This window comes from Hippopotamus amphibius, chromosome 13, assembly GCF_030028045.1.
Source record: "Hippopotamus amphibius kiboko isolate mHipAmp2 chromosome 13, mHipAmp2.hap2, whole genome shotgun sequence".
Lineage (NCBI taxonomy): Eukaryota > Metazoa > Chordata > Mammalia > Artiodactyla > Hippopotamidae > Hippopotamus > Hippopotamus amphibius.
Genome location: NC_080198.1, coordinates 16,925,690 through 16,949,233, shown reverse-complemented (window position 1 = coordinate 16,949,233; position 23,544 = coordinate 16,925,690). Strand labels below are relative to the sequence as shown.

General features: G+C 44.2%; 1 protein-coding gene across 1 annotated transcript in view; it reads right to left on the bottom strand.

Annotated features, from left to right (window-relative positions):
- PDZRN3 (PDZ domain containing ring finger 3) overlaps positions 1 to 23,544 on the bottom strand; it is a 236,397-nt gene that overhangs the window by 26,348 nt on the left and 186,505 nt on the right. The window contains exon 4 of the mRNA XM_057706114.1: positions 756 to 1,003. Coding sequence (XP_057562097.1) covers positions 756 to 1,003 — 248 coding nt within the window. The remainder of the gene's footprint in view (positions 1 to 755; positions 1,004 to 23,544) is intronic.

Sequence of the window (23,544 nt, the reverse complement as noted above, 5' to 3'; positions counted from 1 at the left end):
ATAAATACAGCTGATTCACTTTGGTGTACCTCAAAAACTGGTACAAGAGCGAAATGCAATTATATTCCAATAAAGAGCTAAAAGAAAAAAACAGACAAAAAATAAGGCCCAGGGAAATAAACTACTCCAGTTAAACAGCTAGAGATTAGTTTGAGCATCAGGTTTGTCCAGCTCGAAGGCTCTGAACTACCTCATGTCTCTGGCAGTAAGTAAGAGGAGAGGCATGTGTAAAGTCATTAATGGGATGTGCTGGATCACAGCTGTTATTTAATCAGTAATGGCAGTACTTATATGAGGCATGTGTGAATTTCTTCCATGGATCCAGGTTTGAAATGAGACCCAAGAAAGCAGAAGGCACAACCTCCAGGGCTCTCTTTACACTCACAACTTACCTTGTTGTCTCTTTGAAAGAACCAGCAGCATTCCCTCTAGTGATAACTACCAAACCTTCCCACTGCCATCTGCGGTGATTAAATTTTATTCGGAAACAACTTTGATGACATTTGTAAGTAATTCTGTTCTTTGGATATAATTTGAATAACTCCGCTCCAGGGTTATAATAAAGTAATTAATACGTCGGGTGGTTCTGAGCAGGATTCAATTTATTGCCTCTATAAACAATGAAGTGAAACATGGGCAACTTGGAGGAAAACTGTAAGATGTGTTGTTTCCCACCGCTTGGAAGGGAAGAACTGCCTTTCCTGTACTCCTGTACCGCACTTAATGCATTTACGGTGCATTCTCACGTTACTTACTCCTCTGGCAAGAGACAGGGATCAAGCATAGGCGGGGTGGGCGAGGACATCTTGGTAAGAGCCATGATGTGCTCAAAGGTGATGTCCGTTTGGGTTCCCGTGTCCACCATCTGCGATTCCGATGAAGGCAAGAACATTTTGGTCCGCGGCGTTCTCCTCAACACCTGGACCACGATGGGCTCCTTAGCTGTCTTGAAGGCTTCCACAGCCTGGTCATGAGTTGCTCTGGATAAGTCTTTGCCGTTGACCTGTCGAAAAATATAAGAGGGGGGAGAGGATTATGATTAAGTTGAAGCTGGAAAGCTAGTTCTCGTAAGCAGTTAAAAGGAAAACTTGGCGGTGTCCGAGAACTTCACTGCTCTGTGGCACATTTCCCCAGGAATGCGGTGGGGATGGGGTGAGTTTGGAGGTGTGTAGATGGGGCATGAGAGAATAAATCTCACAGCAGGGAAGGCCTGGCTTCTTATTGGAATGTCTTTAACACAATTTCATCCCCTCCTAATCTTGCCTGTGAAAGAAAAGAGCACCCTCAGGCTCACAGCCTGTATCAGGCCATCCTAGCTAACGGGAAATTAATTACATTGTTCTGTTTTAATGGTGTGTATTTTCCCAGTTCGTGTCAGGTGAGATTAGTTTTCCTTTTATGGAAGCAAGATGACATTTCCTTCTTAAATGAATGCCTTCGCTTTTCCTTCAAAAGTCAATGAGAATATTAAGTAAGTGATACTACAGGTCATAGGTGGAGATGGCAGGTACCAAGGAGGAGCTCAAATGACCTGACATTTTGGCCGATGTTTGGGAAACAGCAGCTGGCTTAACTGCTGTGTTGTTTCCCACTGTGTACGGTCCTTTGCTACTGCTGCATCCTCAAGGCCTGAATCTACTGAGTGCCCACTGTCCACTGCATGAGGTAAATGAAGATGCCGCTTGACACTTTAGACATCACAGTCACGGGAAGCTGGCAGGACCAAAAGTATGTTCATCCCCCTCCCCTTACAGCCACAAATGAGCCGCGTGAGATGACCTTGCTAAGTTACTGATGGGTCAGAACTTTGGATGCTGCCTGCAGGATTCTTTCCAACGGCAGAATCCAAACTAACTGAACACGGCTATCTTTAGAACAGCTTCCACAAGAGGACACAGAAGCGAGAACCTTATGTCTGGAAAATGAAGTCATTCCAAGCAACAAGGAAGCTCAACTATTTCATTTACCCTCCCCGTACCATCCCCCACAGCGAAGGACTATGACATTGAGTTCTGAGAGTTTGCTGATGTCTAATGATTGCACCTGCATGAGAGTTATCAGGCTCTGAAGTATTTTGGTATCATTCCCCAAGTGGCTGGTATACTGTTTAAAGGCAAATATAAAATGATGGTATAGGAACCATATTCCGCAGAAGATATGTTTGCAGAAGTTCTTCAGCTTCTCACATCTTCTCTGGACAGCACCACTGACGAATTCATGTCATTTATTTATAAATGCCCAAACCAACACTGAACCTTTTCCTGCCTGGCATCTATATCTCCCCCACCCCCTCAGCATCATGTACTTCAGAGCACACTGATGGTTACATCTGTCCTCTGAGGTAGAGCACCTGGGTTTCTCTTTGTCCAAGCAGAACCTGAATATTGATTAGGGAGCGGTTTTTCTGTTTTATTTTTATTTCTTATTTTTCCTAAGCCCTTTCACTCTGGCCCTACAGGGACAAGAACTCTTAGGTTGGAGTGCCTTGTAAACAACTGTTGGGTTGAGGAATAGATGTTGGATTCTTTCCTTGTCATGAAGCCCAAGTGAATCACACCAGTGGAGATTATTAATGATTTGGATTCAATCCACTTAAGTAATTTACTATCACCATGAGGGACTTAGGCAGAGCAGGAACTCTGGGCTGCAAAATGACTCAAGTGCACCAGTAAATAAGGGAATGGCTGAACGATCCCACTCTTACAGTCCCTCCCCCTGGAGGACCGGGAACGCAGGGATTTCACACCACAGCCGTCTTCACTCTTCCTCCACTGAGGACAGAGTGAAAGGGCACGGAGGAATTCTTTCTAGCTTTCCAAACCAGTTGAGCGCCTTGACCCCTAACCTGCTCAGAGTCTAGAACTCTGAGGGCTTGAGGACAAGGTGCGGGCGGGGCGATGAAGTACAAGTTGGAGCGCTGTGAAATGCAGGCCAAGGCTGAACTCTCTGAGCCAGATTTTCCATTAATGCATGACACCGAGAGTCAAATAATACACGAGTTTATGATGCAATAGTAAGTCTGTCCCTGGATTAAATTAATGCCATAGACAGCACCCTTAGGAGATATTGGTTTGGCCAATGCCAGCTCGCCATGCTGGGGACGACTTCTACTAAAGGTAGTTTTACCCACAGTGAACTCAGACAGTGAGACTTTCGAAGGGGTCTGCAAGTTATATCAAATCTGTGCTTTCTTTATATAACTACGAGGCCTTTTGCCAAAAGGGAATGAACATGGGACTTTCTTCTAAGGAGTTTTCCAACTGTGTCTTAAAAAAAATCCATCCTAGGAACCTTTACGTTTTACCCACATAATTAGGTCTTGCAAATACCTCAGCAGAAGGGTCAGCCGCCTGATAAAAAGCATCCCTCCTTGTTCCTCCTGCTTCCTCTCTGCTGAAAGAGCTTGGATTTTGTTTGCTTTCCATCAGATCAGAGAGCGTTCCCTCTGGGGAGACCTGAGGTGTAGGTTTGATTGCCTTCAGCCCATCGTGGAGCTCTGGTTCCTTCTGCTTAGTGATGAAGCTGGGTCTCTGAGGCCAGCTTAACACACGAAGGGATGCAGAGCAAAAAACTGGAGAAGTGGGGACTCTTCGTGATAATCACTGAGCAGATGAACCGACCAAGCTTAGAACCTCGTAACCCCAAACTTCTTGTCATATTTGATAACACAGTCCTTACACTTTGGGCCATTTTCACCTGGATCTCAACTCCCTGAAGCCCAAGAAACCCCAGTACGTATAGATATTGCACAGATGTGAAGTTAGATAGGAATGTGCCATTTGTTCCTATAGGCAGTCCTCTGATCTGTATAAAACAATGAGTGAAGATGCTTTTCTGATGAGGAGTGTATTTTAATCAGCTTATTTTTTATAGAAAAGTGATGACAGCTACTCCTTTCTTCTCTAGAAATGCTAGAACCACTGAGCAGATGCTTAAAGGGTACCTAAAAAATGAAAGGAAGGACAAAGAGTTACCCTGTGCCCAGTGCACACAATTACCAAGGCAGGAAGGCTTTTCTAAATCTCTGACTTTGGTTATTATTAGAAGGCATTGATACGACAGCACCCGTAACATCCCTGTCGCCTGAGATACAGAGAAAGAGTGGTGGCAAATCCCCAGGGAGGCCCGGAACTTGGGGGTGACTGTGAAGTGCCCTCTCATCCCCACCAGATCGTCATGGCCGCCCATGGTTGGGTCCCACACAAAGGCAGTTCTGACCACCAAACCGGAGGGAACAATTTCAGGAGCCCATGTATATTTTAGACACACATAGTTCAAATATGCCGCTCCACAAGCCAGACGACCTGCTCCTTGCTTACAGCTCAAGGCTGGGGTGCCCAGGGGCTGAAACCAGGGGATCAGACCAGGGTTAGAATCTGGACTGTCGTTCTGGGCAATTTATTCTAAGTCGCAGTTTCCTCACATGCCAAATAAATGTAATTATGGTGTCATGCCTCTTAGGGTTATTATAAAGTTTAATGAAATAATCTGCTTTACAGCCTAGCATGCACATCATAAGAATTTACCAAGATACCAGTGCTAACGGGGATCCCGCCCCAGAACAGTCACATTTTCCCAGGAGAAAAGAGTCTGCAAATCAAAGAAGCAAAATGCAGCCTCCTTAGGTAGTCTTCAGAGACATTAACATACTGAGAAGCGTCTTTATTTTTCAGGGAAGTTCGCAGCCCACATGTTCCTGAGCGACTGACATACATATTAATATTTTCAGTCTGCAGGTTGGGATTCTATGGGGGGGGGGGGGAGTTGTGCAACAGATACATTTTACAGGACTTGACCCCTGCCACACAAGCTTCTTGACGAGGTATTTTAGGCATCATTCCATTCTCTTAAAAGACGCCGAGACAAGGCGGGAGTTTACTCTCCTAGACAATCCATTTTCGCAGTCAAATTTGTTTCGCATTACCTTGTGCACATAACACTTATTACCCTGTCATCTTGGAATCACATCACTGAGAGACTTAGCGAGGTGATGACTCCGGTGCACGCCGTCAGCCAACCGAGAATGACAACCTTTATTCCCGGGATTAGCATTACATGTACATTACACAGCACGGCGGGGATGATGGCTGCAATTACAGGCGGAATGCTCATGCCGTGACGTTTGGCCCAGTCAAATTAAATATCATTAACTCGCCCAATTGAGCAGATTGCTTTTAAAACAGTTTATGCAGCTCTAAAACCAAGTAAATGGAATGTTTTGGAAGAAGAAGTGCTGATGGCAAACTTTATTATAGATTAAATGCTTAAGTTATTCACCTAAGGCTCTGGACGGTCTCCTGGGATGCAGGTGCAATTATAATGGGTGAAAATCCAATCGGTTTGTCTCGGGGCAAACACTACTGCTGCAAATATGACAGGACACTAAGGGGCCTTAAAGAGGTCCTTTAGCATAAGATCTCCAGCGACAAGATGCTGAGGGCATGGAAGGATTCCTTCCTGGTTGCATTTAAGCCTGGACAGCATGACTGTGGCTCTTTGCATGAGGTGCCCGTGCATGTTTTCCAAGGCCCTGAGAACTGATACAAAGCTGCTGGGTTTTTCCACGTGGGGGTACATTTCATTGATAACCCAGCTGTCCATCTTTTACTCATTCACCAAGAATTTACTGAGATTATTTAGTGAGACTTGTTCCCCTCTTGGCTGACAGGATACCACTTGGAAGAATTTCTTCGGGAAAAGTGAGGCCACAGCATGTGCACGCCACTTAAGAGATGGTCGGATGAAATGCATTGTGGGTAGCATTTCACCACGGCATCTAGTGTGGGATTTGACTTGGTCAGGGAGGCCAGAGTCTACACACACTGGAACGCTCATGAAGCGCGTGACCTAGAAAGAGTCTTTGCTTTCACTGTCTACCTAGAAATTCCATTGGTGAAACTACTGTCATACACTTTTTAAAATCACCTTTCAGAACAGGAGCCAGAAAGCTTTCAAAGTTGCCTACAATATAATTGTAAGCAGTTCAGGGTATTTCAAGATAAATTTGGAAAAGACAGAGCGTACTCTCTCTAAGTTAGAAAATAAGTTTCTCTTTATGGGAAGACATTTGGTTTCTGAGGATCCATGTATCACAATCACCTTGATTTCTATTACATGTGCAAACGACCCCAGTATAAAGTGCTAATGCAATTTTAAATTCAGCCTACTATAAATTATGCCCCAGGCTAAAGCCCAACTTTTATAGGGTTCATTTAATTAAATACAGGGGCAGTGATTTCATTCTGTTAAATATCACACTTATGTTTTCAAACTAATTAAAACTTAGATTCCACTGGAAGCAACAGACGATAATAAACTACATATCGAAAAGTAAAAGGTTTCAAGCCCTGATTTAGGTTGCATTAAAAAAAGATCTTTTTTCACTCGGGAAACTCCTGTCTGTCCTAATTTATTTCATATTTATAGTCTGCTCTGGGGCTCGATAAAGGGAAGGCCAACTTATCTAAAATGGAGGTGTTATGGTAGTTAAGAAGGCATACGAGTCTTAATGAACAAATGGTGTTCAAATTAATATGTTTCTGTAGAAAGTACTCATTTCAGAAATGTGTATGAAGAAAGTACTCACTTTAGAGACAGTATGGATAAGGAGACTACCCTTACAGACACAGTTCTGATGTAGAGGAACTTAAATCTCTACGGGTGCGCTTTGGATGCAGTAAGGACCGCAGTGAGGTCTGTCCATGGTAATTTCTAAATGTGTCCTGATGTTATTTTCCTAGGTTTGCTATTTCTTCAACGGGAATATCCCCTTCTTATTATATTCTGAGCGCCCTGCATGGATGAATGTATAGCCTGGGTAATTTTCTTATTAGAGGAGTCTTCCTTCTGTCAAACTCAAAATCCTTTACTTTCTTCCCTTAAATATAGGATATAGCTGGCTACCAGCCTCCGAGTGATAAAAGAGATGACATGTCTTAAAGAAAGAGGCTAAAAATCATATACGTACTCAGATTAAAGAATATTAGTCCTACACTATTACAAGATGCTTTCTTCTCAGGTCAAAACCCTATCTTCATCAATAAAATCTTTCTTATCTCCTTGTGGAAGCCTTGATATCATCACCCCAAAATCCCAATGTGAGTGATAGGTTACAGACATCCATTAAATGACAGTGTATTTGAACCGTTCTGCATCTTAAAATGAACATGCACACTTTAACCTCATTTAAAGAAACAGCTTGGGACTTCCCTGGTGGCACTAGTGGTTAAGAATTCGCCTGCCAATGCAGGGAACACGGGTTTGAGCCCTGGGAAGATCCCACATGCCGCGGAGCAACTAAGCCCGTGAGCCACAACTACTGAGACTGTGCTCTAGAGCCCATAAGTCACAACTACTGAGCCCGTGTGCCACAACTACTGAGACTGTGCTCTAGAGCCCGTAAGTCACAACTACTGAGCCCTTGTGCCACAACTACTGAAGCCCTCGCGCCTAGAGCCCATGCTCCACAACAAGAGAAGCCACCACAATGAGAAGCCCGTGCAACGCAATGAAGAGTAGCCCCCGCTCACCATTAGAGACAGCCTGCGTGCAGCAACACCGCCCAACACAGATAATAAATAAGTAAATAAATACACTTATAAAAAAAATAAAGCAGCAGCTCAACATATTATAGGAAAGCCCAGTGGTGAGTACTTGGAAACAAGGTGTTTTTACAGCTGAATCTTTCTACTTTCTAGGTCCCTTTAAGCTCTTCTTTGAAACTTGAGTGTCTTTTCCAAGTATACATTGAATTCCTCTGGAAGAGGGATTGGTTTCACGTTACAAGTCAGTTAAATGTGGTCCTTTATATTTCAAGGTTCATTGCTGTTCACCCCTGGAGGATGTTCCTGCAACTGTCTTCAACCATCCTTGCCCCTCTCATTCCTTCTTACTCATCCGAAAAGCCCTGGCCAATCCTTCTGGTCCAACCGCCTGCCTCCTGTTTCTACCTGTAGACCAGTGATGCTGGAGGACATTCCCGCAATGAGAGGTCACTGAGTCAAATGGGATCTCATCCTTCACAGCTTTTGTGAGATGTGTAATTATGTAGTTATTTGGTTTTCTGTTGATTGCCTGTATTTTCTCATGGGGCCCTAAGTTCCACAGGGGCAGGAACTGTGTGTTTTGTTCACTATAGCACACCCAGAGCCTAGCACAGCAGCTGGCATGCAGCCGCCTTGAGAATATTTATCACCTGAGTGACCTATTCACACGTCTGTAGACTGTCATGTTCCCCTCGTGCACAATTGTTGGCATTTCATGATCCCTCCTACTCTTAAAAACATTTTCTGCTCTGTGATCTTATATTCGTAGCTAAGATTAACACAAACCTGCTTTGAGTTCATTTTTATAATTTTCAGATTCTGAACAAGAATAAAACATAAGTGCGTTGTATTCTGTTACGTACATACACGTTTAGTGAGGAGCATTTTCGATCTTAAATGTCTACTGTTCCACTTCTTGATACGATCAAAGTGGTACCAAGGAAAGTATCCTCTGCTGTTTGGAGAATGAAATACGTGAGGACGAGAGAGGTCTTGGAGTGTTTGTGAAGGAACGAGGCAGTGAGCTAAGCTCTCCTGAAGTCTCTGGGTTCTGAACTTGCAGGTGACAGGGTGGAGCCATTGGAAGTGAAAAAAGAACCCCTGATCCCCAATGGAGAGAAAAGAGACAGGAAATACCAAATTTATAGACCTCACAGAAAATCAGAAAATGCGAAATAGCTTCTTTCGCTTTCTTGGTCAATTCTCTCCCCTCCCCAACTGTCCTCTCCCTTCCAGTAGTGGTGTGGACTCAGCTGTGAAAAACATGCTCTGGCCAGGAGGGGAGGAGGGTGGGTAGGCTACAGGTTGTGTCCACCCAGAGGAAAAGGGGCCCTTCTCTAACTCACACTGAAGGGCTGGAAGGGCTGGCCCTGGGCCTGATCTGCTGCCTGCGTCAGGAGTCAAGTGCAGTGGAAGCACATGGGGGCTTGGCTTATGGGCACTTGCACTTGAGTCCCGGACCCAGGGAGGGGACTGCTGTGTGCTCAGCTACCTCACCCTATGCCAGGACAGTTGTCAACAGGGGTCCTCCCTGAGTATGTCCAGGTTGAACACTCTAACAAAGCACCTATCAGCTGTCTGCGTGGCATCACTCACCTTGGTACCTAGTGTGTGACCAGACTATGTGAGGTCAAACGCTGGAGTTCTGACACCTCAGTCGGGATACAGCCAACAGGGGGACAGCACCTTGCTGTGCCAGTCGAAGAATTAGTCTATGCACTCTGCATACGTCAACTCACGTAGTCTTCCCATGAGGGAGGTGCCAGTACCATCACCATTTAACAGGGATGAAATCAAGAGGCACAAAGAGTGTGCATCTGAAGACCTTCCACCGAAGATGCTGGTGGCTTTCACCTTGAATTGAGAGATGCCACGTTCAGAAGTGTTCATGCTTCTTTCTACATGTCAACTTTACTGCATTTAACCATCCACAATGGCATAATCTCCTATGGTAACAGCAAATACAGCCGCACATAGAAGGAAGACAGCATGGCCAGGTTTTTGCAAGCATCACACCCAGAGCCTTACAAAAACCACTTTATTATGTCATTTCCATCTCCCCGGTATAAGCTTCATATTGCTCTCATAAATCTCTTGTATAAACTTAAATTTGGTAGCTGCTTGCCTCAAAGATGAGAGGGCTGGCTGGAATAAAATTCTTACCCTCAAGTCTCTAGTCATCAGAGGAAAGGGCATGTAGGAAGATTCTTCCATCAACAGAACTGTTGTCACACAGGATTTACAACAATGTTTAATCATGTTTTATGTCACCATAGTCATTTAAGTTTCAAGCGAGGAAGGGCTTGCAACAGATACTGCATGAAGACAGGCAAGAACAGGCAGGAGTTGTATATGTGATGAGGGTCTGTTGTCAAGGTTGAAAGCTTCAGCCCCAGGGCTGACAGCCTCACCTTCAACGTAGGCTGTGTCACTTACAAGCTGCAGCATCTTGGGCAAGTTAACCTCTTGGTGCCTCAGGTTTCTTATCTGTAAAATGGGTTTACAGCAGGACCTAACTCATTGGGTGGTGTTAGAATTAATTAGGCTGTGCAGAGAAAGTAATTAGGGTTCATGGCCCTGCACAGAATGAGGGCTCAATAAATGTTAGCTATCTGTTGTCCTCACTCCTTTGGAGAATTTTTTTGGGAACCCATCATGTGCCAGGCACTGATAATGCAGTAACCAAGACCCAGGAACACTGGGTAAGAGGAAGCATTGTCGGGCTCTGGGGTGAGACACACGGGGGTCTGAATCTCTGCTCCATTTATCAGACGTGTGACTTTGGGTAAATCATTCTAGCCTCAGTGTCCTCTGTTGAAAATGGGGGATATTAAAGTACTTACTTCTGTGGGTGTTGTGACAATTAAAGATCTTAGTGCCCAGTGTTAGCCATTGTTATAACCCTACACACCTGGACACACTACCTACCTCTCCCTGTGCTTCATCTATAAATGGAGTTCTGAGGATGTGCTGAAAAGGGCTCAGAAGGGAGTCTGGCTCATAGTTGCCACTTTTACAGGAGATACTGGCCCACATGTGGTTCCTGAAAATTCCAGCTGTCACATTTTAGTAAAACCTTTACTGCAAATAAATCACGTAAGAACACCTATAAAGAAGATTTTATGTTCCACTCATTTCTGTGGAAAGAAGGCCTTTTTTGGAGGCTGGCATCCATCTCGAGGATGTAATACTCCAAACTCCAAGCACTGGGTGTTTGCTCTGTGCCAGGCGCTGTGTTAAGTGCTTTACGTGCACAATTTCATCCCCTTTCACAGTAAGAAGGTCAACACTGAGGTAAGTGGTATTACCTCTGCTTTTATAGATGAGGAAATAAAAGCCCGGGTAGCTTCCTAAAAGATGTACAGCTCATGACCAGTAGAGATGGCATTTCAACCAGGTCTACCCAACTTTAAGAGCATGCTCTAACCACTGGGTAGCACAGCTGAAGTGCTATGACCCAACCTCAGCCTTGAAGCAAACGGAAGTGTTAACAGCCAATTACACTGACCCTAAGAAGGGATGGTGGGGTGAAACAGAGTCATCAGAAAGAGAGGGGGTGGTCTCTAGACAAGGAACATACTCTCAAATGGGAAAAACAAAGATCCTTGTCAAAGGAGGACACTCACTGGACGTGCCTTGGTGGGGACAGGTGGGCTCAGCCACCTGACCTTTCCCAGGAACTCGCGTTGGTAATGGTACCATATTTAATGATATTCACTACCCCACCCCTTCCTACTTAATTGTGGAGAAACTCAAAGCAGAGGGGCACCTATTTTTTCTCTAAATTCTTTTCTCACTAAGCTGCCTCATCAGATTTTCGTGTGTCTGTCCTATGAACAGCCATGTCCCAAGGCATTTTGTGAAGCTCTGGCAGTGCAGCGCCACTTAAAATAGTCCAATTAGGGCAAAAGCAATCTTGTGTTAAAAGAGAACACTCTTGAGCGGTAATGAAATAAGAAGCCTCAGACTTTTTGAAACCTTTGAATCTTAAAGAGGAGTCGGGCCAAGCAAGCTAATTTTGAAAAATGCTTACTGGCTTGAATGGCCTGCACTTTATTTACGTCTCTTAACAAGATTGTAAGATTTCCTAACTATCTCTAAAGAACACGAAGGTCAGGTAACAAACCAATGAATTCCACAAAGAAAATCAAAGTTAAAGTTGATTCACTTTAAAGAGAATTTCCTGGCTTTCACAGATTTGTGTAACTTCAACAGTGATTTGGAATTTTTTTGATTCTTTTTTGTTTGTTGTCGGTTTTCTACCCAAAGAAATAAAATTATGATATGTGTCACTTAGATGAAACTAATTTTGGCTCCTGCATAGCCAACTAGTTAATTTAGTGATCTACAGACCGACTAGTAAAATGTCTGTTAAAATGACTGTGTAGAATCCTTGAAGAGAAGGCTGTAAAGATTAAATGTAGTCTTAGTGGTTTAAAAACAATCAGTTGAGAAGGGCCTGGTGTCATCATGAAAATAAAACTATCCCTGAATGTTTAGAGAATGGTGAGTTTTTCTTCTGTCCTCATATAGCAGGACTTATTAGTTGGCTTGTCCATAATCGCCTTTCTAAATAAATGATGCTGTATCTTCTCAAATACCTCCAATTTCCTATAAAGCATTTTCAGAAGTTCCACATCAGGGACAACTAGGCAGCATGGCTGGAACTCGGAATGCCATTCAAAGGCCAAAACTACTTGATGGTAGAGATCCTACCTTTTACTTCTTTGAACAAATAATGTCTAACACGTCTGAGTACAAGGGTTAGGTGCTGTACATTCAGCACATGAATAATAAAAACTGAGAATGACTATGTGCCCAATATGCTTACTGAAACCCCAGTGCATTAGCGAGCAAAACCAGAAATGGGAGCTGCCCCAGGAAGTTCATAGTCTGGTTAAGGAGACAGACGCTAATAATCCCATAGCTGAGAGAAGCACAGAGAAACTGGCAGCGGTAGGGGGACAGGCGTTGGGAAGAGGGGGCTCCTCTGAGGAAGAGATGTTGAGGACAAACCAGAAGAATAGGCAGGATTTATGTGGGGAGGAAGAGAGGAGAGATTATTCCAGACAGAGGGAGAAGTATGTGCAAAGGTCCTGTGGCTAGAGGAAACCTGGTATGAGAGGATCAGGATAGGTGAAACAGAGACCCTTATGTGATGAGACTAGAGGGGTGGGCGGGTGCAGACCATGTTGACCCTCAGAGGCTACAGATAGGACTTTGGTTTTGAGATGATTTGAGAGGGGGGTGGAGAGGTGACAGGACTCAAAGGCTACATGTTGAGGGTTGCATCTTAGAAACATGATCATAGCAGCTGATTGCTGTGTGAAGAATGGACTGGAAGAGGCTAGGAAGGAGGCGACTGAAGTGGAGCAAGCAGAGCAAAGGGTTATTTAGAAAGTGGAGCCCTCCCATCTACCATGGGAGTTATTTCCATTTTCACAGGAAGCTGAGACTCAGAGGGCAAGTGACTTGCCTAAGGGTTCCACAGTCCACAGCTATTAAACAGTAGTTCGGCGGAGCTTGAACTTGGTCTCCTAACTCCAAATACAGCATTCTCTGCAGAAGTAAAATACCTGTTGAGCTGTGACTATCAAGACAAAACAAACCAAGTACCGAATCTCAAAACCTTGAACTGAATAAGGACTTAGGCAGGTCCTGGGCTTCTTGATAAGTTCCGTGGTTCTGCTACTGGGTTACTCCCTGCCTACAGGTTCTCTGGTCAGGATCCTAAGTCCCTAAGAACTTGTAAGGAAAGCTCCTTCTGGGGGGCTTTCCTCACAAGTTCACGTGGATGCTGAGGGCACCAGCGCACCACCTGCTGTTCTTGCCCCGACCTAAGCTCCTAGTTATTGCTGGAGACTGCTTCCTAAGACTCTGGAATCCTGTATCTCCACCCTTTTGCTGGAAAACCATAGGTAGGTTAGGTTAGAAGAGGAAGAATGGTTTATTTTGCTTATTAAAAAAGCTACGCAATCTTGGATCTCAACAGTTCTCTCTGCAAAATGGGACACATATTCCCCAGCTTCCAAGAGGAGAGCTCCACCCACTTGCTCCAAAAACTTTGTCCTTCACATAAACTGTCCCACATCACGGGTGTTTTAGTATAAAAAATGCAAACTGTGTCCACTTAAAAGAACACTTGCATTTTTAGTTTTGACCTTTACTGGACGTCAGCAGTTCAAAGTGGTATTTTGATAGTAATTGTGGGCATTTTCATTATGAAAATATTCCTAATCTTCTCACGGGGGGAGTTAAGAAGGGAAAGAAAAGCCTGAAGCCTGCAGTTTAGCAGGGCAGCCCTTTTTTTCTTTTTTGTATTTGTTTTGTTTTTGGGGACGGCCTGTGTTACTCAAGTGTTTTCTGGGTGGGGAACATAGCTCCAAATTTTATCCAAATAGACCCATTTTGGAGAGTGATGCTGTGTGATTGGGGGGAGGGGTACCATTTCACTGCTTATCTAGTTAAAGCATGAAAGCAAACCTTGTGTCTGTCCTCAACTTTGGAAAAATTCTATATTTTTAATTGCAAATTACTGCTCAATTTGTTAAGGAAATTTAGGTTAGTGGAGAATACATTTCCTCTTTTCTGCTGGGTTGAGACAGATGTGTAAATTTGAATAAAATTTCCAAAAGGAAAAGAACTTAATCCACCAGTTCCCATTTCATCTGTAATATGTACGAATATTCTATTTAGGAGTAGTTACATGTAGTAATGAATCTGCATACATCTTTCCTGCACTGCCAAAACAGTCATACTTTGCTGAGACCCCTTGCAACCAGAGCCCAGGAACAACTTACATCAATAGATTGTAGAAATCCTAGGTTATCTCTACTCATATATGCAGTTACCTAATGGCTGCTGTGAGAAATTAATGTGGATTTCTGGAAATACTGGCTATGAAAGAAGAACCAACGAAAATGAGTGGGGAATAACCAACTCTGGAGACATCTGTGGTGGAAGAAACAGAAACTGGGAAGATTTAGAACTTTTATGAATCAAAAATAAACTTAAGCTGGTACCTCTTTCTCAAAGATTTATAAATGTGATTTACAAACGGCACAAAAAGAATAATGATGACATTCCAGGATATTTATCACCTCTGAAATAGGAAATAAAATGACTCTCCCGCTTGACTTCGCAGGCACCGAAGGGCTTAAAATACGGCCACATTATAATAATTGATCCTCGCTTTTTTGGTGATTAAACTCTGGGAAATAAGAATGGCAGAATAACTGCATATTTCAGCTGCACAGAACACCTAGCACACAGGAGGCCTGGGATAAGTTTGCGGAACTGAACATAAATAAAAAAATAAAATCAAAGATATCTGTAGAAAATATGAACTGGGTTAAGAACACTCAATCACATACGCATGGATCGCGTCATTGATAAATGCTGGGAACCAAGAAGATAAAGTAGGCAAAATATTATACTTTTGTTATAAGAAACCCTGGATCCTTTCTGGGCCTCAGTTCGCTCACCTGTAAATGGGGGGGGGGGGTTACTCTAGATGACGATGACTTTCAATGTAGGATGAGTCTCCGTGGACCCTGAGGCCCTCTTTGATTATTTCAGAGTACCCAACACCTGGCCTATGCCTTATAGCCGCTCCAGACACAATCCCATAATCCCCTACTCCAGCAATTCAGTCACATCCTGGCAGCAAGAACTGTGCCCCTAAATCCTTTCACATCCTCTGGATACTCAGTTAAAACCTTTTGATCTCCTTTTCTTCCTCTTCACTTTGGTCACACGGAAGCATCCCATCAGGGTAGGGGGTCCTTTCAGACATCCCCCGACTCCCAGGTCCAGCAGGGGACAGAGATGAGACAGACCCCTTGCCTGCAGCCACCCAGAGAAACCTTGTTTAGGTAACAAAACGAGCCTGAGTATGTCCCAGGGAAGCGAGTAATGGGGTGTGCCAATGAGAGGGTAGCCAGCACCCCATTCTGAAATCTCTCTTCTGCTGTTGGATTGTTAGAGAGCTTGCATGATGAAGCTGAAGGGGACAGTTCTGTGAGAGGAAGGAGAATGAAACCATTTGCAGGGGCACAGGACTCTAGTCTCTAGGACGGAGAAGAACCTGCGGTGTTTTCTAAGATGATTTATTAGACATGGGTAGAATGTTCTACCAGGAGCAAATCATCTGGGAAGGGATTAATGAACCAAACAAAACACTTGATAATACAATTAGAATATGAGGAAATGCAGGGGTTTTCCAGAGAGAGAGAGAGAGAGGCAAGTATGTGCACAGGATTTTGATTATGTCAAACTAAAGGCTGGAAAAAGAATGTAACAGTATTTTTGAGTAAAGTTATCAGCGGGAGAGAGAGATGGCTGGGGCTGGTGTGTATAGTCCGGATGCTGCAGTATAGTTAGCAAGAGTGCCCAGATGGGAGGAAATTCACTTGCAACTATGTTTCAGCAACACCGTGTGTGCCTCTGAGAGAAAGGAATGAGAGTGTGCGTCTGAGAGAAAGGAATGAGACGGCTGGCGGCAAAAATGTGATCCCCCAACACATGCAGCGGCAGGGGACAGCCGTGGGAACGCCGTGTTTCTCTTTAGTTGCTTTAGGCAACAGTAGTTTTTCCCCCCTCTGCTTTGGTTTGGGTCAGGGATTTTTCCTCTCAAACCTTTTCTTAGTTGAGTTAGAAACCAAGAGTCTGAAGCTCTGGAAACTTCTCTTTGACCTCATTTCATCATGCCTGTCGGATGAGCTCCCTGAAAACCAAGTTTGGCAGTGGTAACATTCGCTGCGTGTGTCCAGAAGACACTTCTGGCTGAACACCTGTCCCAACTGCTATCCTAGGCTTTGCATATGAACTCTATCTGGGAATAATATAAGCTCCTTTTGATTGCTATGAATGTATAAGTCTAAATACATATTTAAAAAAATTTTTAATTGAAGTTTAGTTAATTTACAATGTGTTAGTTTCAAGTGTACGGCAAAGTGATGATATATATGTATATATATACACACACTTTATACACACATACATACACACATATTCTTTTTCATATTCTTTGCCATTATGGTTTATGACAGAATAGTGAATATAGTTCCCTGTTTTCAAAATCTACAGTTGGACAACTTATGTTCCCTCATCCCCTTCACCAGCTCTTTAGTTTGGCAGGTTAATAATATCATGGTTAATATTTTTAATGCCTTCCCAAAACATTTCTTTCAAATATGTGCTATAGAGTCACCCCACCACCTACACTGCACTTTTATACTTTCACACGTGTTTTCATCAGCTTCAGCTCAATAAGTAAGTGTCAAGGTCTGCACAGCACCCTGGAAACAAAGCCCTCTCCGGATAGGAGCACATGTGGGACGTCTGTACACGAAAGTAATGAAACGCTTTTCCTAGAATCCAGGACTCCTTCTGCCCCAGAGCCTCTGTCTGGGGCCCCGTGACGATTCTCAGGTCTGCAAGCCAGCCTGGCCACCACAACTGGGTCCTAATTCCCAGTACAGGTGCCCCTCGTGCTTGGCACTGGCCACCCACAGTGCTGGTCACAGGTGTGATTTCACCTGAGTGGCAACCTGGCGACGTCTCCCTCCATCTCTGAGTGGTAAGAGCTGTGAGGACCACGACCTTTTTAGTTTTGCAACCACTGCAGCATCGTCAGTGGCTCTCCCTACTTGGCACACTGTAGGCGTTCAAAAAACAACCTATCGAACAAATGACCGAATCTGAGCATCTCCTCCAAACATACTGCGTCATTCCACCTCTGCGTGTTACTTTGGGGAAGCCTCGGCCTTACATACATCTCTTGAAAGCCCTGTTCTCCACTGTTCCATTAACAGAAATGACTTAGCAACAGTGGTACACCATGATGCCCACCGAAGTTGGCCTTTCTGGATACATTCCCATCACTTTATCCATTCCCCTGGAGACTTAGGACCCGTGATAGTGATCCCCTTTGCCCCAATTCTGGAGCCCTGGCTGCCCCCAGCTCCTCTAGAAATGCCGGCTTTCTCCCTTGGTCCCCATAGATCGGCTTGTTTGACAATATATAACAGCAGTCAGGACAATATCGGTCCACACATGGTCCAGGTCCACACGCTCCAACAGATCAGAGCTTGCTTGCACACTCCCAGCACCCTAGGAGGAGGAGGAGGAGGAGTTTGTATTCACGTGCTTCAGAGGAAGAGTCTAAAGTTCAGAGAGGCTCAGAGAACTTTCCACAGCACAAAGCTACTCACGGCACAGCCCTGAGTTTCTCCCTTTCATTCATCAACTCGGAGTAAAACGAAGTCTCTGGTTTGCCTTCTCAACCAGGCCACGAATGCTGTGAGCACAGGAGTTGTTTTCAGTCTTTCTCGCAGCATGTGGCCCAGAGAACACAGTAGGCACTCAATAAATGCTGGCCTTAGGACGACCAGAGGGTGACTCTCAGCTGGGATAACTTGCAGGTGGAATCCCTCTCCTGCTTTAATCAAACGATAAGATGAACTTGAACTGGAAGGATGTAGCACACTGACACACCATATATAACCTCTAAAGCTGTAGCCCTGCCTCCATTTAAAAGAGGACAAAACCAAGCACAGTTTCTTCGTCAGGTGTTTCTAGGATGCTTTTGCAGTCGACCCACATTCCTTGGCAGTTCACCTTACACTGCAATTATAAGCTCACTGGTGTAAAAGTTCATTTCGGACTCCTCTTCCCCCTCCTCCCCATGAATGTCAGCCCCACAGGGCAGGGACTTTGCTTTCCATCACAATGCCTGATACTTAGCATGATACCAGGACCACAGAGGGACCTTAGCGTGAGGGGAAGGAATGAGGGGACCCGCCCACAGTCGGGTCTGTGTTTGAGTCAGACAGTCCTGCCTTAGGATAACTGCTCTCCCTCTTACCAGCCAGGTGATCCCAGGCAAGTTCTCTCACTAACCCTCAGTTGTCTCATCTATAAAGTGGAACTAACCATAGTACCTGGACTTTAAGGGGCTGTGTGAGAATTACATGTATGTAGCACGTGACTATAAACCACATGCACAGCAAATAACACTAACTCATTCATCACTGCTATTATTATTTTAAGCTAATAAGCATAAACCCCACATCATGAGAATATATTCCCCTTGGGCCTTCACTATTCATTCAAGGATAAATAATACAGTGCTGGGATTGCTTCCTCCTTTGTCTGGACATTTCTTAACTGTGGCTGGAGATGGAAGAGAGTTGGTTCTGAAACCTCAGGGCCAACTGAGCAAAAAGAGAGGCACTAACTCTTCACGCTGATTTCTCCGTGGTGGCTGTCCCCTTCCCTCCCTCTTAGGGGATCAGCCACTTGCTCCCGGGTTCCACTCCACGGCGGACCTTGAACAGAAACGTCATCGGGGCGGTAGAGATGACACAGACGTGCCGAACAACTCCAACTCCAATTCCTGCGACGTTTCCAGAGACCTAGCCCTAGCCTACAACTCTCAGGCTTAGTACGTTGCTAGATCGAGAACTGAAAAAGAAGGAAATGCCAGCCCCGGGGCAAGAGAGGCAACGCTTGTTAAGGAATTATTCCAGACAGGAGCACATCCATATATGCAGGTACGTGCAGTAGAGGGTCCCTGGTATCTAATACAGAGAGGATGTGCAATACCAGCTACTCATGCCGGGTGTTTCATAACTAGATAAAAAGGAACGGAATCCTGGATGTGTGAGACTATCGCAATTCTGGGAGGGGAAACATCCGCTGCTTTTCACTTCCTGATGCCACATGAAATACTGTTATGAGGGGTAGTCATTTCTCCCTAGGTTTTTCCAACTCCCCAAATAGTGAGCAGCTGCCTGATAAAGGGAAATTGGTTCCTATCCTTTGGAGTTTTCTTTTATTAAAACGCACGTCACTTTGAATGTTACATGCCACAACCACTGATACTTGGCCAGGGGAGGGGAATAATTAATTGCCACGAGCAGCAGTACAAGAATGTGTCTGCTTTCTATGGCAAACTGCTCAACACAGGGAGGAAACTGTTCTCTTCCCAGATGTCGGACAAATTAACTGTTTTCATTGGTTTAACGCTCTGCATAGTAAGTGTCTGTGTTATTTGGTTTATGCGTTGTTTGTTCACAAAAAAAGACAACATTTTTTGCTGAAGACTTCTTTATATAGAAACATGCCGACATGCAAACTCTGAGGAAATGTGTTTATAAAGATGCCGGCTCTGACTGTAGTCTTACAGATGTCTTCTCTTCTGTTACAACAAATGTTATGGTTGGAGAGGATTCTTTTATGGATGAAGAATGCTTTATGGTAAGAAAAAATAAAGCACTATTCTATACTTTTAAAGATCTTTATAGCTTATCAACTCCTTCCCCCATTACTATCTGTGATTGACTTTCCTTCAGAATTGAGAAAAGGGGGAGGCTTTAAAATGAGATATTCCTTCTTGGGTCTTTTATGAATATTTTTATTTTATTAAATATTGAATAAATTAAAAAAAATCAAAGATATATGTAATTGAAAACAGTGCTACAATGGAGACGTGTAAATCTCCCACCCACTTTGAGGAAAAGAACACTAACAATATGTCACTGTGACAAGCTGAACATCCTATGTCCATGAATGCTCAGAGGGCCATGGACAGCCAAGAAGGATGCTCCAGGGTGGCTCTGGGAAGGGACCTGCTCTACCAGGCACCAAGAATCACTGCCTAACAGGATACAACAGATGCTCTAAGTGCTTCACTGGTGCAGGGGGAATAAATGGACCAGAACAGAAAGGCCAGAAACAGTCTCAACCACACAGGGAAGCTGGCATTGCCCTTTGATGGGGAAGAGATGGGCTTTTCTCCAAGTGGTACTGGAAAATCCGTATGAAAAAAATGAACTTGGACTCCAACCTTACACCATATATAAGAGGGTAACTGTGAAAGGCAAAATTTACATTAAACTTTTAAAAGAAAACAGGTGAGTAGTTCTATGACTTCAAGGTAGAGATCATATTTCCCAGCAGAGACTAAAAGCACAAACCGTAAGAAAAGACTGATGTATTTGATGACATCCAGTTAAGGGATTCAGTTCATTGGAAGACATCACAACGGGGAGGGAAAGAGAAGTCACAAATGGGGAGAAAATGTTTATTATTCATAACTGATGAGGGACTTGTACCTGGACTATGTTTTAAAAGATCCTACAAACCAAGAGAGAAAGATGCAAAATCCAATAGAGAGCTGGGCAAAGCCTAAATAGGCACTTTGCACACAGACAGAGAAACTCAAATACGACGAATACACACGTTAAAAAAAAAATACAATCAGCCCCCCCGTATTTGCGGGTTTCACATCTGGAAATACAAATTGCTGACTGTATTCACTTCACTACATCATTTTACATAAGGGACTTCTTCCCCTGTGGACTGGGGTGTCTGCAGCGGCTTCTGGAACCAGTCATCTGAGGATACGGAGGGTATGTACTCAACTTCATTAACCATTAGGGAAAAGCAATTTAAACCAGAGTGAGCTACCTCTCCATATAAATTACATCAGAAAAGGTGAGAACTCAGACAGTACCAAGGGTCGACAGGGATGTGCGGCAACAAGAATCTCTCAACCATGATGATGAAAAACAATCTGGCATCAGTGAAACTGAGACGGCATATCCCCTAAATGCCCCCCTTTCCTCCATAACCTTTCCTTCCTTCCCTTCTTTCCTTCCATCCATCCAACCAACCACTCACCCACCCATCTACATGTAATTATCTACGCATCTCCTAGAGCAGTGATTCTCAAAGGCTGGTATGCAGACCAACAGCGTCTAAGGGTGATTCACAGGACCCCGTGTTTTGAGACGCCTTCCAGGTGATTCTGACGCCTGTTCACATTTCAGAACCATTGTCCTCGAGGGATTTTTATACCTGGAGACTGGTGTCAGAATGAAAGTTACAAATAAGATGCCATTCTCCTCTCTCACTGCTTTTTGCTATCAAACAGGCAAAAAGAAAAAAAAAAAGGAAAAAAGTGAGACTATCCTTAATATCTGGTGAGCACGGGAGTGGGGGTGAGGGGAGGCAGACATTCACACACTGCTGGGCATATGTGGGGGGTAAGTGGCAATACCTAGTAAGAACCTCTAGAAAGGTTGATCTTCTGACAAAAGAACTAGAGATGTGTCCTAAGAGAATTATTTAAGATTGGCCAGTGATGTTGTTTAATTGACAGATACAGTTAGATCGAGTCCTGCAGCCTGAACGTCCCCCAGAAGTGGGGTTGGTAAATCATGAACTGTCATTATGGTGGCAGCTAAATGACTCATCATCACAAAGAAGTCCCTGATCAAACTTACTTCCTCCGGGTTTCTGAAAATTAGGATTCATTTGGATAACAAGATCCTTTCTAAAAACACATTTTCTTCTGGCAGAAGGATTCTGTCCACCATCTTTCACATTATTTGGAATTACTTTAATTAGATTATATTCCCATTTACTATTGGGAAGAGAGTGTTTCTAGGAGTAGAAGGGTCTGTAGCTAGGAGGACACAGGATAACTTCAGAGCCTGGGGTGATTCTGAAAAGGATAATGGTTAAAAAAAATCCTTAAGGTTATGAAGTTTTATCTGTAAAAGATATATACAAACACACACACACATATACATATATATACACACAGACACACACACATGTGTATATTTTTCATAGACAACTTCACTGACCTACCGTTTTTCACTTGTAAACTAGAGCGTATACAACAATCTACTTGAAAACTCTGCTTAAGCAAAATAAGTAACATTTTTGGTATTAACTAACAGACGGTTAAATTTGCAATCTGCAGTTGAATGTCTGAGATAAGAGCTTGTCCTGATGCCTACTTATGCAAAGGAAGACTGAAGAAAACCTGCCAGAAATCTGCCTAAGAGTCCTTCTTTTCCAGTATTGTTGGTTTAACACAGAACAGAAGTTCTCCAACGTCAATGAGCACCAGACTCTTCCAGTGGGCTTGCTGAACACAGGTTGCTGGGCGCGCCTCGCAGAGATTCTGGCTTAGCAGGTCTGGAGTGGGGCTGGAGAATCTGCATTTCTAACAAGCTCCCAGGTGAAGGAGACGCTGCAGGTCCCAGGCCATCCTTTGAGAATGAATGACTTAGAAGAAATTTCTGGAGATGCTGCTAAAGCCTAGCAAGCTTTCCTTGATCCCTAAGGCCACTCAAGTCAAGACCTGTGCTCTCCACAACTGGACACCAGTGCCACTAATTTTCTTTCACTTCTGCACTATTTCAAATTATTCTTTATTACAAGCTGATGAGTATAATCAAATGTATTTGAAAAAAAGATTATCCTGCGAGTCAGGCGACCAGGACACTGGGAAAGGGACCCCTTCCCCAAAGTTCCTCAACAGACACACATGACGCAGTATTTCCTTGGCGAAGAAATCGGAAAGCAGGCCATTCCAAGTAGATGAATTCAAACTTGACAATGTCGTGCTTCCCTCCCGGCAGCACGGCCCGACGGCATCTCACCAATATTATGACACCTGCCGTACCACTGAAGCTGATGTTGCCAGGAACACAGCTCTGTGGGCTTCAGAGAGAGGATGCTGGGTTCCCTGCTGAATCCTACCGTGGCAGAAAAGGCAGGGGGTGTTATTTTGGCCCTGGTGGGCCTTTCCCCAGAGCTCCTGATGGTATTCTTTTGCTCCTCCCCCTCCCCATCTTAGCCATGGCTCTCCCTGCATTATCGATGCGGGTAAGAAACGTCACTTACAAAAACCGCATTTTTTCACTGCTCCATGGGCTTGCTTCTGCCTGTCATGGCGGGTGGGTGGCAGGAATGCAGCGAGCGGGACAGTCCCCTCCCTTATGGACCCCCTACCACCCGCCTCATGTCAGTGTGCAGCTGTGTCTACAGGAGCCATTAGAGGCCTGGGGCCTGGGCTGATTTGTCACCGCGTAAGCCTTTCCAGACCAAAGCGGGACGCACTTGAGCCATTCCTCATTCAGAAGTTAATTTGGTAAACACGTCCTGATTAGTTATTGGTTATGTGTCAGGACCGGGGGTG